Source organism: Phoca vitulina, unplaced genomic scaffold (assembly GCF_004348235.1).
Source record: "Phoca vitulina isolate PV1807 unplaced genomic scaffold, GSC_HSeal_1.0 scaffold558, whole genome shotgun sequence".
Classification (NCBI taxonomy): domain Eukaryota; kingdom Metazoa; phylum Chordata; class Mammalia; order Carnivora; family Phocidae; genus Phoca; species Phoca vitulina.
This window is the reverse complement of record NW_022590245.1, coordinates 1-18956: the sequence shown is the minus strand read 5'-3', so window position 1 is coordinate 18956 and position 18956 is coordinate 1. Positions and strand designations below refer to the sequence as shown.

The 18956-nt window shown below is 36.0% G+C and overlaps 1 protein-coding gene across 1 annotated transcript; it reads left to right on the top strand.

Moving 5' to 3' along the window:
* Positions 1–8332: 8332 nt before the first annotated feature.
* Positions 8333–16016, top strand: LOC116629294 (kinesin-like protein KIF18A; the record flags this gene model as incomplete). Its single annotated transcript, XM_032399600.1, has 6 exons — positions 8333–8471; positions 9562–9672; positions 11095–11292; positions 13410–13586; positions 15639–15713; positions 15904–16016. Coding segments are annotated over 6 exons (813 nt in total), but the record flags the coding sequence as incomplete, so codon positions are not given.
* Positions 16017–18956: the final 2940 nt, after the last annotated feature.

Here is an 18956-nt window from a genome sequence, read left to right as displayed (position 1 = left end):
AGTGCAATTGCTGGGTCATAGGGTAGCTCTATTTTTAAATTTTTGAGGAACCTCCACACTGTTTTCCAAAGTGGCTGTACCAACTTGCATTCCCACCAACAGTGTAAGAGGGTTCCCCTTTCTCCACAACCACTCCAACATTTGTTGTTTCTTTCCCTGTCCATTTTTGCCATTCTAACTGGTGTAAGGTGGTATCTCAGTGTGGTTTTGATTTGGATTTCCCTGATGGCTAATGATGATGAACATTTTTTCATGTGTCTGTTAGCCATTTGTATGTCTTCTTCAGAGAAGTGTCTGTTCATCTCTTCTGCCCACTTTTTGACTTGATTATTGGTTTTTTCAGTGTTGAGTTTGAGAAGTTCTTTATAGATTTTGGATACCAGCCCTTTATCTATAGTGTCATTTGCAAATATCTTCTCCCATTCTGTGGGTTGCCTCTTTGTTTTGTTGACTGTTTCCTTTGCTGTGCAGAAGCTTTTTATCTTGATGAAGTCCCAAAAGTTCATTTTTGCTTTTGTTTCACTAGCTTTTGGAGATGTATCTTGAAAGAAGTTGCTGTGGGTGATGTCAAAGAGGTTACTGCCTATGTTCTCCTCTAGGATTTTGATGGATTCTTGTCTCACATTGAGGTCTTTCATCCACTTTATCTTTGTGAATGGTGTTAGAGAATGGTCGAGTTTCATTCTTCTGCATGTGGCTGTCCAATTTTCCCAGCACCATTTATTGAAGAGACTGTCTTTTTTCCATTGCATGTTTTTTCCTGCTCTGTCAAAGATTATTTGACCATAGAGTTGAGGGTCCATATCTGGGTTCTCTATTCTGTTCCATTGGTCTGTATGTCTGTTTTTGTGCCAGTACCATGCTGTCTTGGTGATCACAGCTTTGTAATATAGCTTGAAATCGGGCAACGTGATGCCCCCAGCTTTGTTTTTCTTTTTCAACATCTCCTTGGCGATTCGGGGTCTTTTCTGATTCCATACAAATTTTAGGATTGTTTGTTCCAGCACTTTGAAAAATGTCATTGGAATTTTGATTGGGATGGCATTGAAGGTATAGATTGCTCTGGGTAGCATAGACATTTTAACAATGTTTATTCTTCCGATCCATGAGCATGGAATATTTTTCCATCTTTTTGTGTCTTCTTCAATTTCTTTCATGAGTGTTTTGTAGTTCCTAGAGTATAGATCCTTTACCTCTTTGGTTAGGTTTATTCCGAGGTATCTTATGGTTTTTGGTGGTATTGTAAATGGAATCGTTTCTTTAATTTCTCTTTCTACAGTTGCGTTGTTAGTGTATAAGAAAGCAACTGATTTCTGTGCATTGATTTTGTATCCTGCCACATTACTGAATTACTGGATGAGTTCTAGTAATTTGGGGGTGGAGTCTTTTGGGTTTTCCACATAAAGTATCATGTCGTCTGCAAAAAGAGAGAGTTTGACTTCTTCTTTGCCAATTTGAATACCTTTTATTTCTTTTTGTTGTCTGATTGCTGTTGCTAGGACTTCTAGTACTATGTTGAACAACAGTGGTGAGAGTGGGCACCCTTGACGTGTTCCTGATCTTAAGGGAAAGGCTCTCAGCTTTTCCCCATTGAGGATGATATTCGCTGTGGGTTTTTCATAGATGGATTTTATAAGCTTGAGGACTGTTCCCTCTATCCCTATACTCTGGAGAGTTTTAATCAGGAAAGGATGTTGTATTTTGTCAAATGCTTTTTCTGCATCAATTGAGAGGACCATATGGTTCTTCTCCCTCCTCTTGTTAATGTGTTCTATCACATTGATTGATTTGCGAATGATGAACCACCCTTGCATCCCCGAGATAAATCCCACTTGGTCGTGGTGGATGATCCTTTTAATGTATTGTTGGATCCTGTTAGCTAGGATTTTTTGAGGATTTTGGAATCCATATTCATCAGGGATAGCGGTCTGAAATTCTCCTTTTTGATGGGGTCTTCGCCTGGTTTGGGGATTAAGGTAATGCTGGCCTCATAGAATGAGTTTGGAAGTTTTCCTTCTGTTTCTATTTTTTGAAACAGCTTCAGTAGAATAGGTATTATTTCTTCTTTGAATGTTTGGTAGAATTCCCCAGGGAATCCATCAGGCCTTGGACTCTTGTTTTTTGGGAGGTTTTTGATCACTGCTTCAATCTCGTTACTGGTTATTGGCCTATTCAGGTTGTCAATTTCTTCCTGTTTCAGTCTTGGCAACTTATAGGTTTCCAGGAAGGCCTCCATTTCATCCAGATTGCTCAGTTTATTGGTATATACTTGTTGATGATAATTTCTAATAATTGTTTCTATTTCCTTGGTGTTAGTCGTGATCTCTCCCCTTTCATTCGTAATTTTATTAATTTGGGTCCTTTCTCTTTTCTTTTGGATAAGTCTGGCCAGTGGTTTATCAATCTTATTAATTCTTTCAAAGAACCAGCTTCTAGTTTCATTGATCTGATCTACTGTGTTTCTGGTTTCTAATTCATTGATTTCTGCTCTAATTTTAATTATTTCTCTTCTAATGCGTGGCTTAGGCGTCGTTTGTTGCTTTTTCTCTAGTTCTTTAAGGTGTAGAGTTAGTTGGTGAATTCGGGATTTTTCTGTTTTTTTGAGTGAGGCGTGGATGGCTATGTATTTCCCACTTAGGACCGCCTTTGCAGTATCCCATAGGTTTTGGACTGATGTGTTTCCATTCTCATTGATTTCCATGAATTGTTTAAGTTCTTTGATTCCTTGGTTGACCCAAACATTCTTGAGCAGAGTGGTCTTTAGCTTCCAAGCGTTTGAATTTCTGCCAAATTTTTTCTTGTGATTGAGTTCCAGTTTTAGAGCATTGTGGTCTGAGAGTATGCAGGGAATAATCTCAGTCTTTTGGTATCGGTTGAGACCTGATTTGTGACCCAGTATATGGTCTATTCTGGAGAAAGTTCCATGTGCGCTCGAGAAGAATGAGTATTCTGTTGTTTTAGGGTGGAATGTTCTGTAAATATCTATGAGGTCCATCTGGTCCAATGTATCATTCAAAGCTCTTGTTTCCTTGTTGATTTTCTGCTTAGATGATCTGTCCATTGCTGAGAGTGGAGTATTGAGCTCTCCTACAATTAACGTATTGTTATCAATATGACTCTTTATTTTGGTTAACAGTTGGCTTATGTAGATGGCTGCTCCCATGTTGGGGGCATAGATATTTACAATTGTTAGATCTTCTTGTTGGATAGACCCTTTAAGAATGATATATTGTCCTTCTGTGTCTCTTATTACAGACTTTAGTTTAAAATCTAATTTGTCTGATGCAAGAATTGCTACCCCAGCTTTCTTTTGAGGTCCGCTGGCATGGAAAATGGATCTCCATCCCTTCACTTTCAGTCTGGATGTATCTATAGGTTCAAAATGAGTCTCTTATAGACAGCATATGGATGGGTCCTGTCTTTTTATCCAGTCCGCAACCCTGTGCCGTTTTATGGGAGCGTTTAGGCCATTCACGTTGAGAGTGATTATTGAAAGATATGAATTAATTGTCATCATGTTGCCTGTGAAGACGTTGTTTTTATAGATTGTCCCTGTAAATTTCTGTTGTAGATCACTCTTGGAGTCTTTCTCCTTTTATAGAACCCCCCTTAATATTTCTTGCAGGGCCGGCTTAGTGGTCACATATTCTTTCAGCTTCTGCCAGTTGTGGAAGCTCTGCATCTCCCCATCCATTCTAAACGAAAGCCTTGCCGGATAAAGTATTCTTGGCTGCATGTTCTTCTCATTTAGTACCCTGAATATGTCTTGCCAGGCCTTTCTGGCTTGCCAGGTCTCTGTGGATAGATCTGACGTTATTCTGATGTTCCTCCCTCTGTACGTAAGGAATCTCTTCCCCCTAACTGCCCTTAAGATGGTTTCCTTCGTTCTAAGATTTGCAAGTTTTACTATTACATGCCGGGGTGTTGGCCTGTTTTCCTTGATCTTGGGAGGGGTCCTCTCTGCCTCTAGGACTCAAATGTTTGTTTCATTCCCCAGATTAGGGAAGTTCTCAGCTACGATTTGCTCAAATACATCTTCTAGTCCTCTCTCTCTCTCCACTCCCTCCGGGATTCCAATTATTCTGACATTGGAACGCCTCATGGTGTCACTTATTTCTCTGATTCTATTTTCATGGATTCTGAATTGTTTTTCCCTGGCCTCCTCTTTTCCCTTTTTATCTATTATATTGTCTTCCAGGTTGCTTATTCTCTCTTCTGTCTCAGTTACCCTATCTGTTAGATTATCTAGATTGGATTGGATCTCATTGATAGCATTTTTAAGTTCTGCCAATTCACCTTTTATTTCTGCCCTTAGAGACTCTATGTTGCCATTAATTGATTTCTCCATTCTAGCCATTGTCTTCACAATTGCTAGCCTGAATTCCATCTCCGACATCTTGGTTATATCTGCATCCATTTGTAAATCTGCAGCATAAGTCATAATCTCTGAGTCTTTTCTGTTTTGGGGGCTCCTCCTCCTAGTCATTCTGTTGATGGGTGTTTGAGGGAATGTATAGAGTCCAAATTATTGACCAGAACCCAAGCAAGATGCACCTGTTTTCTTGGGACCTTAGGGTTGCTGGCTTCTTGTTTTCCCAGCCTGTCTTCTGCGGGAGGGGCCTGCCGGGCTGTTACTCAGGCAACCCTGTTTGGGCGGAGTTGCGCTGCACCCCTGTGGTGGGGGATGGGCTCAGTGGGAATCAGTCTTTGGGGCTTTTGTTCTCTGGCGCCTTTCCCTGGCAGCTTTCTGCGTCTCTTCCGCGAGTCAGAGGAGAAGAGACCGTTTCCAACCCTCTGCCTCAGAGCAGAGAGACCGCAGTCTGTTCTTCAGTGAGCTCTCCAGGCCACACTGTCTCCGTTTCTGTCCGTGGTGCTATAAACTGCAGCGTCCTGGGTTGTGTGCCCCTCCACAGCGTTCCCAGTCCTGCCTCCAGGTCGGGGCACATCTCTGCCCTTTGTGCTTCTAAAACCGCCAGCCACTCCCACTTCGCGCGCGCGACTCCGCCGCTCGGGGTTTCCACCCCGGGGGTTGCAGTTCACCAGCGCGACCCCGGCGCACCGGGTTTCCGTCTCACTGGCTGCAGTTTGCATGTGTGCAACCGTCTCTCCGGGTTTCTGTCCAGGGGGCTGGGGTTCGCGTGCGCGCAACCCTGCCGCACTGGTTTTCCACCCCGGGGGCTGCCCTAAAGTCCTTTCCCAACGCTACCGGTCTGCGAGTCTGTGCCCCGCCCGCAGCGCGCGAGGCTGTCACTCACCGGCGGTGTAGGATCCCCACGTCCAGGCACCCTCCCGCTGCCGTTTATCCTCTGATATCTGCCCGCAGAATCACGGCTCTCCGCTTCGTACCTCAAAACCAACTGCCTGCGATATTCTGTTTGTAGAGATCCAGATCTTCTTACATCTCAGGCTGGTTTCATGGGTGCTCAGAGTGGTCTGGTAGATATCCAGCTCAATTCCGGGGACCAGTTGAAATAGGGTCCCCTACTCCTCCGCCATCTTTCCCCCCTCCCCTTTAGAAATCTTTAAGAAGTACCATGGCCCATTCAAACTATTCTGTCATATAGAATTTTCTTATGAATATATAAAATCATTAAAATTCCTGGTCTTAAGTATTTGTTACACATCTTACTCTTTTTCTGCGGAGTATTTTATTTTGGACTAATTTCTGATTAGCAAGATTAACACAAAGAACTTCCAGATACCCTTTATCCAGATCCCCCATATGTTAACATTTTACTATCTTTGCTTTCTCCCTCTGTATGTGTGTGTATCTATTTCTTTTTCTGAACTGTTTAAGTTACAGACTTGTAAAAACAGGACATTTTCTTAAATAACCACTGAATAGTTATCAAAATCAGGAAATTAACAATGATTGAACACCAGTACCTAATCTATAAATCTTAATAAGATTTTGCCAATTATTCTGATGATGCCCTTTATTGAAAAAGAAAATCTAAGATCATAAATTGCATTCAGTTGTTATATCTCTTTAGTCTCAATCTGGATTTTTTTTCTGTGTTTTATGTCACTGTCATAAAGCCCCTAATTTGGGTTAGTCAATGATTAGATTCAGGTTATGCACTGGCAGAAACACCATGGAAGTAATGTTGAGTTCTTATAGTAGCATATCAAGAGGCTGGTATGGTTAGTTAGTCCCATTACTGGCTTTGTTAACTTTGATCCATTTCATTATGTTGGTCTTGGCAGAATTTCTGCACTATAAAGATACTACTTTACCCTTTATCCTCTTATTCCTCAAATTTTCATCTGTTACTATTGACATCCACTGATGATTCATGCCTAAATCAATTATTATTATGATGGTAGATAATAGTGATATTTAAATTCCATCATTTTGTCTACATTTATTCATTGGCTTTCTACTATATGGAAGAACTTTTCCTTTATTATATCAGTGTGGATTCATAGATTCTTAATATTATTTAATAGCTTATAATCCTTTTCTGAAATTATTTATTCGTATGCTCAAATTATGCTAGATTTGGCCAATCAAGGCTCCTTCATGCTGTCTCTTGGGTCCTCATTCTTTGAGGTCTTCTGCCCCCTTAGTAATAGGTGACATTCAACAAATCATAACTAGGATATAGGCACACTAACTTTTCATTCAGGTAGTGTTTCAGATACCAGTAAAGAAACAAATCCATGATTTTACTGCCTATTCATTTGTGGTATCAGAGAAAAAATTTCTGGTAGTCACAGCTCTCTTGTTGACAACTGGTAGTTTGGTTCCTACTGAGAAAGGTTCTTCATATTTCAAAAATTGGTTAAGATATGTATGTTGAGAAAAATTTTCTTGTCTACAGAACTTGGAAATAAAAGAGAAATAAAACTCATTTTCTATAGTTAAGTACTGAAAAAAATTGCTTTGAACTTAATTTGGTAAAGAACATAGCAATATTATTTATTTCTTCCTTAGACTCTTTTATAAATGGGCGAATTTTGAAATTTGGTTATTTTTATAATGTTTTTAACTGTTTTTTCTTTCTTTTAATCCGCCTTTGTTTTATTAATGGTAAGGCAATGTCTGATCTAATGGCTTTCCACTCAGGCTGTGCACCATACTTGGCTTATGGAGGTTTTTAAAAATAGACATGCCTAGGCCTCAACCCTTGGACATTTTAATTTAATAGGTCTGGATTGTGGCCGAGGCACCTATGTTTTTTAAAAGCTCCCAGGTGATTCTGATGTGTAGACTGGCTTGAGATTGGTTGTTCTAATTTTGTATTTTGTATGATTGAAATGGGTAAGGGGAAGCATTTGAAAAGTGACTACTGCTTATCAGAAAAATAAGAACCAAAAAATTACATCTTCATATTTTACTACTTTTAAGAGTTTTATTACATTTAAAAGTGGTTATCATTCATTGTAGAAAATCTTACCAGCAATGAAGTATCACTACAGACTATTTATTAGAACATGGAAATAACTTATACCAAATAATTCTTAAAGCCTAAGTCTGTATGCTTTTTTAAATCTTACCAGTTGTGATCATTTGGTTGGCAAGTAGAAAATTAAGTACCTTTAATAAATTTGTAAAAACAGATCAATAGTACTCTATACATTGTTTATAGAAATTACTAAAAAAATTGCTAAAAAATTACTAAAAAAGGAATTGCTTACAGAAATTACTGGGGGAAAAAATTTGCCAAAGACCTAAAATACAGATGTATATTCAGTGCCATGCAGTAGAATGAGGATATCTGGACTCCCATCCCTACAGTGCTATTACTTTTGTGACCATGAACAAATCACTTAACCTCCTAGGGCCTTAGTTCCTAAAGAGGGGGTAAAGGGGTCCTATTATGGGACTTATTATTAAGAATTGCATATTAAATTTAATGTAAATAAAGGAGAAATGAAATAAATACTGTCGATCCTTGAGTATGGGTTTTAACTCTTAAGCTCAAAAATTTAAAAAGTTTTGACTATTTGGACATCATGAAATAATAAACATCTTCAGTAAGAACCATGCCACCTCCATATAACTTACTAGAATTTCCCAAGACCATGTGTCCCATATACTTCCAGAAAATAGGAGAAGGCAATTCAAGCTATCTTATTTCTGTTTCACCGTAATCATCAAGTTAGGAATTATGGAGAGAGAGTGTAATGATTCCACCCTTAAATTTCAGTTGCAAACTGAAAACTCTTCTGTTTTTTCAGATGATAGAAAATTAATGACAACCTGAAATAGAAGGGGTGAGATGAATGCAAATGAGTTGCTGCTTACCTTTAAGATGTAATTCTAATACAATTTTAAGTCAGCAACATGTGTGATGTCACTATTATTTCAACATCAGTGCTAAAGCAGGGTTTTTTTGTTTTTTGTTTTGTTTTTCCTTAAGGTATATAATGAACAGATTCGTGACCTCTTAGTAAATTCAGGGCCACTTGCTGTTCGGGAAGATGCCCAAAAAGGGGTAGTCGTTCAGGGATTGACTTTACATCAGGTATGTTTATAAATTTCTTTTTCCTTATTGTAATAATAAGTGTGGTTATTTAGCCATTTACTTATTTTCTGTTGTGTTCAAGAAAGAAGAAAAATAATGAAGGGCAGAATTAAAATAATCAGAATATATCTTCAATATTATTTTGTTTTCCTTTGAAATAATTGAATGAGCTTTTCTCTTTGTAGTTGTTTTTGGGCAAGAGGGTTGGGGTTTTTTGTTTGTTTGTTTTTTTAGAGAGAGCAAGAGCTCAAGGGGAAGGACAGAGGGAGAAAGAGAATCTTAAGCAGGCTCTACACCCAGCATGGAGCCCAACATGGGGTTCAGTCTCACAACCCTGAGATTATGACCTGAGCCAAAATCAAGAGTCCAACGCTTAACTGACTGAGCCACCCAGTCACTCTAAATGAGCTTTTCTTTTAAAAATCTTGCAAATTTGAACTCTGTATTCTGCTTAATACATTTATATTTTATCTCCTCCAATAGATAAGATTTTATCTTTTATGTCTCATATAACACCAAAGAATAGTTGACCCTTGAACAATATGGGTTTGAGATGAACAGGTCCTCTTATATGCGGATTTTTTTTATAAATACAGTACACTATACAGTGGCTAACTGAACATAATAAAATAAAATAAATACAGTACAGTACTGCAAGTGTATTTTTTCTTTCTTATGATTCTCTTCATAACATTTCCTTTTCTCTAGCTTCATTTATTGTAAGAATATAGTATATAATATATGTAATATACAAAATGTGTACTAATTAACTGTTCATATAATCAGTAAGGTTTGAAGTCAACAGTAGGTTATTAGCAAAACTTTTGGGAAGTCATAAGTTACATGTGGATTCTCAGTTGCCTGGAGGGGAGAGGTGTGTCAGCGCCCTGAACCCCCGCATTGTTCAAAGGTCAACTGTATATCTTTTGCTTAGTACTATGTAGGAAATATTTAATGGGATACAATTTATAGAATGCATTTTTACCTTTTATTTTATCTTTAAAAGTCTTTTTTCTTGTTAAAAGATTATTAAAAATTTTAAAGATAGATGGCTATTTGTATGTTTTTCTTCCACTTAAAACTTCTCTAGCCCAAATCCTCAGAGGAGATTTTACAGTTATTGGATAGTGGAAACAAAAACAGGACACAGCATCCCACTGATATGAATGCCACATCTTCTCGTTCTCATGCTGTTTTCCAGGTAACAGGCCAGTAGACTATTGTTCTTAAAATTTAATTTAAAATAAACAAGGCCAAATTCACGTGGGGTAATTTTCATATATGCAAAGAAAATCCCTTCAGCTATCTGCTCCTTCCTCAGCATTTCCTTTATTTTGGAGCTTTGAAAAGATTTTATCAAGAATAATCAGAATTGAGATGATGTAAATCAGAAGTATAAATTTTTACTGTGTGAAGATACAGGATAATAAGGTGGTAGCGTTAAAGGGTTTTTTTCCTTGTGTTTTTTAGTTAGTGAAAATATTTAATCTTTCCTAAGGATAATCTTATATTTAGAACAAACCTTCTCTTTTTAGGTATAGATTTACAGAAGCAATAAATTGGGGAGATTCTGATTCACTTTTTTAAAGATTTCATCATAGGGACCTTGCAAATACTTGCATTCCTTAAGGACATTGATTGCATTGATACAGTTCTTTTTAGGAATACAATTCTAGAAAGAGGTAAAGCATATGTTAGTAGCTATTATTTTTTGTAGTTTCTAGTCCTGTTAAAATCCAAATTATTTTATAGCTTCACTCTGGATTATGCTAGTGTAACCCAATTTACAGTAAGAAATTGATATAGTTGAAAGAATTCATATCTGAGGCAGTCAAGTCATTCAGAAAGTCGCCAGCTCATAAAATTTTATTAATCCTTTATGTTCTTTCCACTAACTCTTCATTTATCAGTAGTCATAAGAGAAATGTTTATCTATGACACTGAAATTTCCCCAAAATGTCTTTAGACCCTGCCCTATACGAATATTAACAAAGATCTTTATAATGGAATAATAGCTAATCTTACCAATCTACTTAATTTAGTTCAGTTAAACTACAAATTCAATAAATTATGCTTTACTCTAATGGGCTGAACATGACATGTATATTTTACTATTTTTTTTATGGGATATTTTCTTAATTACAACAGTTTTGGGAATTAGAATACTCTTACACTTCAGTTTGGGTCAACATTAAAATTCAGCTTTCCTTGAGGAACAATTCCTGGAGACATGCACATTCTGACCACTGCCTTTGGTTTTTGGTTAGGAGCATTATTTCTAGAGTACCTGTGCCCCAACCACAACCTCTGATAATTCTATGATCTGGCACAGGGCTTACCGGAACACAAATGGCGGTTGTTTTGAGCTTCTGTCAGATCAGGAATTATTTGCCCTCTGGTACATATATAGGAAATCTTTTCATTTTCGAGTTTTTTTCAACTTCCATAATTATTTCTGGTGTTCTTGGATATCAGCCAATCAGATTATTATAGTTTGTTCAGTTTGTTTTTAAAATGAAAATAATTTTGATTTCATGTTCTTTTAAAAATAAAGGGCATGTTTCCTTTTTAATTTTGTTAAATCTTATCCTCATTTTTCCTATTCTCCTGTAATTTCAAAAAGATTTATTTGCGACAACAAGACAAAACAGCAAGTATCAGTCAAAATGTACGAATTGCCAAGATGTCACTCATTGACCTGGCAGGGTCTGAGAGAGCCAGTACTACCAGTGCTAAAGGAGCCCGGTTTATTGAAGGCACAAATATCAATCGATCACTCTTAGCTCTTGGGAATGTTATCAATGCCTTAGCAGATACAAAGGTAGGTACTTTATGTTTCTTTATTTTAAGTATTTTGAAATATTGAAAAATGTGTAATTCCTAGGAAGTTACTACTTAAAATAATTTTGTTTTAAATATCTGTTATATACCAAATTTCAAGAATATATCAGTAATATTTGGATAGAGCAAAGACTGTAGAAAGTCTATGATACCAAAGCTATGTTTGGTTTGGTTTGGCTTAGTTTTAATTTCCAGTTTTATAATCAGAATTTGTTGAAAGAAATGTATTGAATATCATATTGATAGTTAATATTCTATGGTACTTTCTCATCACTTATTTTAAACCTGATTAATAAAATGACCATTTAGTGATCACTATACAACAAGCATAATTGAATTGGGATAAATTCAAAAACTACATTTTAGGAAAACAAATTCTGTTCTGATTAGTATTTTATATACTATAAAATTGGGTTAAATATTAAGAGTTAATTTTTCTTCAGATGAGGGGCTTAAGATATAAAATATAATTAAATCATCTAATAGTATAATGTTTATTAGATGCTTTTAGGCCATTTAAAAATATTTTACATCTACTATATGCCAGAGTGCTTACTAGAACACAGCATATTTGACAATTTCTGTGTTGGTAAAACTGACTTCCTTTTTTTTTTTTTTTAATTAAAATGTGATCATTAATTTAAGTTGAAGACAGGTTCAAGCTTTAAGAAATTTCTGTATTTAGGAAAATACAAGTCAACGAGTGCTAGGAAAATGTTGTATTTTGAATTAGTAAGAGTATATTAAAATGATTTGGGAAGTCTTTTTTAAAAAAGATAAATTCCTGAAATCATGTAAAAGCAAAGATGTCCTCTATATTCTAAGTTAAAATCTCAAACATGTAAGCAGACAGTATGGTATAGAGACTGGTTTTCTAAACTTAAGCCATTTATAGCATTTTTTCCATACCAACTTAATTTTTTTTTAATTTTTTATTGTTACGTTAATCACCATTCATTACATCATTAGTTTTAGATGTAGTGTTCCATGATTCATTGTTTGTGCATAACACCCAGTGCTCCATGCAGAACGTGCCCTCTTTAATACCCATCACCAGGCTAACCCATCCTCCCACCCCTCTCCCCTCTAGAACCCTCAGTTATACCAACTTAATTTTTAATAATTGACTCCTATTGAGTCATTTATGAGTCCGTGTTTAATGCATGTCTTGTACATATCAAATCATTTCAAGTTAACACCAGCAGCGCGCATTCCACACTATTTGGGAAACACTGCTATGGTGGAAAGCACAGTACTCCTGGGAGCTGGGACACCTAGGGCCTATTTCTAGCCCTGAGTTATCAGCCATGTTACCTGAAGCAAGTCATTTCACTTTTTGTTTAGCATCCGTTTTTCTCTTCTGTAATGTGAAAGATTTACATTGTATAACATAAGGTTGCTTTCAGCTTAACATTATAATGTTCTGTTTTTAGGGAAGTTGTGCTTTTTGGAAAATTTGTTTTTTACTTTAAAATCAGAACTGTATCTTTTAAGTAAAGGAAAACCTAGAAATATAAGTTCTCTTAGAGCTGTGTTGTCCTTTCAGACAAAGTCTCTGTAAGATTATAATTTTAATTTACTTTGTATCCATGTTAGCTAATTATTTAATGAGAGAAATAGCTCTCTGCCATGCAGGATTCTTATTACTCCTATATTAGATTTGAATAGGGCATACATTGCTTTTGTATTTTAATTTCTTTTTAAATAATGGAGATTTTTTTATATGAACATTTTGTTTCTGATAAAGAAAAGTTAATATGGAAAGATTTTGTTAACTATACCCCACACTCAGTTTTCCCAGTTGTTAACATCTCACATTTATTTGGTATACTTACCACAACTGATGAACCAATATTGATGTTTTTTTATTAACTAAAGTTTATATTTATTTAGATGGGAATATAATCTTTAAGTAGGATATTTGTTTTATATATTCACTCAGTAGTTCCATAAGATTCATTATCATCATTTCGATCACCAATTATATCGTAAGTCTGGGCAAAGTTGGGCAGTGCTTAAATTCTTAGAGTGAAGTGATAGCAGGTTTGAATTTAAATGTGGAAAATGACATAAGAATTCTTTTTTTTGTTCTTTCAGAGAAAGAATCCGCATATTCCTTACAGAAATAGTAAGCTCACTCGCTTGTTAAAGGATTCTCTTGGAGGAAACTGTCAAACTATAATGATAGCTGCTGTTAGTCCTTCCTCTGTGTTCTACGATGACACGTATAACACTCTTAAGTATGCTAACCGTGCAAAGGACATTAAATCTTCTGTAAGTGTGTTTAGTCTGCCTTTGTTGTAAGGGCATTGGATGTATACTATTTTTATAACTTTAAAAAATGTTAATTAGAGTTGTATTTTTACTAAGGAATTAGCAAACAGGGTTAGAAATGTCTTTATTAGCTTGGTTAATTGAGCATTAACTTGGACAATTAAACCATTAAGCATCTTGATTACATATATAATAGATACTATTATTTAGTCTTTTGGGAACTAGGATGCTTTAGTGCCTTTCTTCCTAACCTTTTTCATATCATGGCACATGATATTTTGATGGCACACTGGAATAATTGGTCAGAGCTTTAGCACATTTGTTACAGCCAAGGATAATGTTATCTGCTTTAACTTAGCACCACCCCTTTCTACCTGAAAACCTTGGACATGTTAGGTAATCTCTCCAAGCCTCAGTCATTTCATCTGTAAAATAGATAGATCTGCCTCAGTTTATAAAGTAAATAGCCCTTTTAAAATAATTCATAATATTGATGTAACCAATCTCTATATAGCTCTAACGATATAATAATGATTGGTTAGGTCAGTATTTTTGCCAGTAATTTGGGGTGACTAAAAAAATATAAGTCAACCATGATGTATTTTTAAAATCGCAGGATCTCAGGGTCAGAAAAAAACAAGAGTTTAAGTGGTATAATGGCTTCTGCTGTTTACCCCTCTGCTACTCCCACTGTATGAAGATGAGCGGGTTATTGTCTTTCTTTTTTTTTTTTTTTTTTTTTATTATGTTAGTCACCATACAGTACATCATTAGTTTTTGATGAAGTGTTCCATGATTCATTGTTTGCGTGTAACACCCAGTGCTCCAAGCAGTATGTACCCTCCTTAATACCCATCACCGGGCTAACCCATCCCCCTCACCCCCCTCCCCTCTAAAATCCTCAGTTTGTTTCTTGGAGTCCAGAGTCTCTTGTGGTTCGTCTCCGCCTCCGATTTCTCCCCCTTCATTTTTCCCTTCCTTCTCCTAACGTCCTCCATGCTATTCCTTATGTTCCACAAATAAGTGAAACCATATGATAATTGACTTTCTCTGCTTGACTTATTTCACTTAGCATAATCTCCTCCAGTCCCATTCATGTTGATGCAAAAGTTGGATATTCATCCTTTCTGATGGCTGAGTAACATTCCATCATATATATGGACCACATCTTCTTTATCCATTCGTCTGTTGAAGAGCATCTCAGCTCTTTCCACAGTTTGGCTATTGTGGACATTGCTGCTATGAACATTGTGGTGCATATGTCCCTTCTTTTCACTACATCTGTATCTTTGGGGTAAATACCCAGTAGTGCAATTGCTGGGTCATAGGGTAGCTCTATTTTCAACTTTTTGAGGAACCCCCACACTGTTATTGTCTTTCTTAAAGAAATGTTCATATACTCTATATAATTAATTGGAAAAGGATATTCTCTATGGGTATGCAAAGCTTTTCACACGTTTTTCATGTAGTCCTTACAGCAACCCACTGAGGAAGGCTCTACTTTACAGTTGAGGAATCCCATGCTCAGAATTTTAAGTACCAAATTCTAAATCAGTTAAGTGAGAAGTGGACAGGGCCTCGAAATCAAGTATTTGAACTTCTGTTTGATGTTCTTCCACTATTCCGTAGCTGCCAAGGAGCCCATACAATTATAAAAAGGATAAAATGTAATAACTCATTAAAAACTAGTGAACTTAGAAATTATTGAAACTTAAAATTATCTCTAAATTTCTTAAAAGTCAGAGGAAAAAGAAAGTGGGCAATTTTAATTATAATGTGAAGAATGCTTTGTAAGTTCTTAAAACTACCTTTTCTCAGATAGTAAGATAATTTCTTTATAATTTCATTTATTTTATAAATGTGCTCAGCATATCCTCTTGTTATAGATTTTGAACATAAGTGTAATTGATCATGATTGTCACGATTGTAATTGTCACAAATTCTGAATTCATGGAGCTGAATTAATAAGGATATAATGCCATTTTTTTGTATATATAGTTATGTGATTATCTCTCTATACATATGCAATCATAATTTCTATCTTTTTAACAGTTGAAGAGCAATGTTCTTAACCTCGACAATCATATAACTCAGTATGTAAAGATCTGTAATGAGCAAAAGGAAGAGGTATGTCTAATTTCCCTTAGTTCCTCATTTATGGGATTCTGCAAACTTAATTGCCTAAAAATTTGACATTTTTTCCTATTACAGTTGAAAATCTGGCATGTTCAGTTATTTTTCACAGCTAAAATTTTTCTGTAGCCATGTATAATAGAGATAAATAATTTGTATTTTAACTAGTGTTTCTCTCTACTAGATCTTAATGTTAAAAGAAAAATTAAAAGCCTATGAAGAACAGAAAGCCCTTACTGAGGAAAATAACAAAGCAAAATTAATGATTTCAAACCCTCAGGAAAAAGAAATTGAAAGGTAAAAATGACATTAAGATCTCACTTTGAGGATTTTATGTTATCATCATTTGTTGTATGTCTTTATATATTCTCAACTGAATTCAGGAAGCCACTGACTACTGCTCTTTATATTTTGCACACTTTGGAGATCAGATCATTTTATTTTATTTATTTATTTATTTTTTAGTTCTGGTGGTCACCTCCCAAGCTCTAGTGTTTATACTTTTTTTTTTTTTTAAGATTTTATTTATTTGAGACAGAGAGAATGAGAGAGAGAGAGAGAGCACATGAGAGGGGGGAGGGTCAGAGGGAGAAGCAGGCTCCCCGCCGAGCAGGGAGCCCGATGCGGGACTCGATCCAGGGACTCCAGGATCATGACCCGAGCCGAAAGCAGTCGCCCAACCAACTGAGCCACCCAGGCGCCCCAGGAGATCAGATCATTTTAATATGTGATTGTGATTATACCAGGACTTAGGTATAAGATGGAGAAAGTAAGGCCAATTATGTCACTTAAGAAATTAGTTTTTTAGCAGTTTTCATATTTTTCTTCTCAGGTATCTTATTCCATTCAGGCTGTTGTAACAAAATACCACAGACTGGTCTCTTATAAACAAAACAAACAAAATTATTTCTCATAGTTCTGGAGGTTGGAAGTCCCAAGATCAGGGGGCTGGCATAGTTGGGTGAAGGCATTTCTTTCAAGCTGAAGATTTCAATGCCTGAATCCTCATATGGACTCTGGGAGCCTCTTTTTAAGGTTACTAATCTCATCCACGGCGGGGGGGGGGGGGGGTTCTGCTCTCATGAACTGATTACCTCCCAAAGGCCCCACCTCCTAATACCATCACCTTGCATGTTAGGTTTCAACATAGGAATTTTGGGTAACAAACATTTAGGCAGTCTCATCTGGCATAATATCATTATTTGTATAATTCATATAAATTTTATCTACCTTTTCTTGACTATGTATAACTCTAATAATTCATGTATTTAGTTTGTTTAGTTAATTATTTGAAGGGACATCTATGAGTGATATAAATTAATATAGAATTTTGATAAATTCCAACTAAGCTTTTTAACAGGTAAATTTTTAAAAAAGAAAGTTGTTAATACAATATTCACAAGTACTTTTCCCCTAAGCAGTTCAGATAATTTTCCAAATTGTCCCAATGGAATACTAGTTCAAAAGCTGTGAATCTTGAGTAGTTCTAAGAAGGCACTAAGAAATTCCTGGATCAAACGAATTTGGAAATTACTTCTTATTTAAGGAATCTAGGTGTTTTCCAAAGTACGTCAGTTTATTAAAGGCTCTGAGAGGTCTTGTAATAAAGGAATCTGTCCAAACTCGATTAAAGTTCAGTGAAGTTAAACTTATTTTATATTCTCCAGAGCCAATGTTCTGTTATCACTAGTATGAAAAACTAACCACAACTTAAACCAATGATTATTCACACCGTTTTGGAACTCTAGAGTTTATAGCAGTGTCTTGATATACATAAGGAAGACTAGTGAATGGTGACTTTCAACCTAGTTTCAGATACAACACCTTTTTTAAATTTGGATTTGTATATTGAAGTTTACATAAAATATCCTTGATTTGAAAAAAATATTTTTTGACTCAGTTGACCCCAAATGCTAAGTAATTAATACTTCTGATAATAATGCTTTAGTTTTGTAGATGGCTTTATAGTTTTTGATGATTTTTATGCCCATATTAATCTGATCACTCCAACAATCCTTTGAAATTTGAAGTGGGATATTGTTTTCTCAAAGATAAGGCAAGAACTATAAATCATCTCTTTCAAATATTAATCTTTTTCTTCCAGACTGTGCTATTTTACAAATATCTTAAAGAGGTAATTAAACAGTTATTTCTATCAATGACAATCAGTTTTTCATATAGCATAAAGTTGACCTATATATTGTTATAGTACCAGAGCTCTGTTTATGCTGGAAATTTTCTAAAATAGGTTATTTTCTTGTTAATCCCTCCAACAACCGGTTGTCAAAATAAAATTGTTACATTTATGATGCTTTTTGTTATATCCCACCAATCTTACAGTGCCTTTTTTTTTTTTTTTTTAAAGATTTTATTTATTTATTTGAGAGAGAGTGAGCAACAGAGTGCACAAACAGGGGGAGCAGCAGAAGCAGAGGGAGAAGCAGGCTTCCTGATGAGCAGGGAGCCTGATGAAGGGCTCGATCCCAGGACCCTGGGATCATGACCTGAGCCGAAGGCAGTCGCTTAACCGACTGAGCCACCCAGGCACTTACAGTGACCTTTGAAAAATAAATGAAGTGAAAGTCATTCCTTGTTACACAGTTTAACTTATCAAAGAGAGCTTTTAACTGACATATTATTAGTTGTTGTTAGGTTTCATTTTTTTTTTAATTTTATTATGTTATGTTAGTCACCATATAATACATCATTAGTTTTTGATGTGGTGATCCACGATCCATTGTTTTCGTATAACACCCGGTGCTCCATGCAGTACGTGCCCTCCTTAATACCCATCACCAGGCTAACCAATCCCCTCTCCCCCCTCCCCTTTAAAACCCTGTTTGTTTCTCAGAGTCCATAGTCTCTCATGGTTCATCTCTGCCTCCGATCCCCCACCCTTCATTTTTTCCTTCCTTCTCCTAATGTCCTCCATGCTATTCTTTATGTTCCACAAATAAGTGAAACCATATGATAATTGACTTTCTCTGCTTGACTTATTTCACTTAACATAATCTCCTCCAGTTCCATCCATGTTGATGTAAAAGTTGGGTATTCATCCTTTCTGATGGCTGAGTAATATTCCATTGTATATATGGACCACATCTTCTTTATCCATTCATCTGTTGAAGGGCATCTCTGCTCTTTCCACAGTTTGGCTATTGTGGACATTGCTGCTATGAACATTGGGGTGCATATGGCCCTTCTTTTCACTACATCTGTGTCTTTGGGGTAAATACC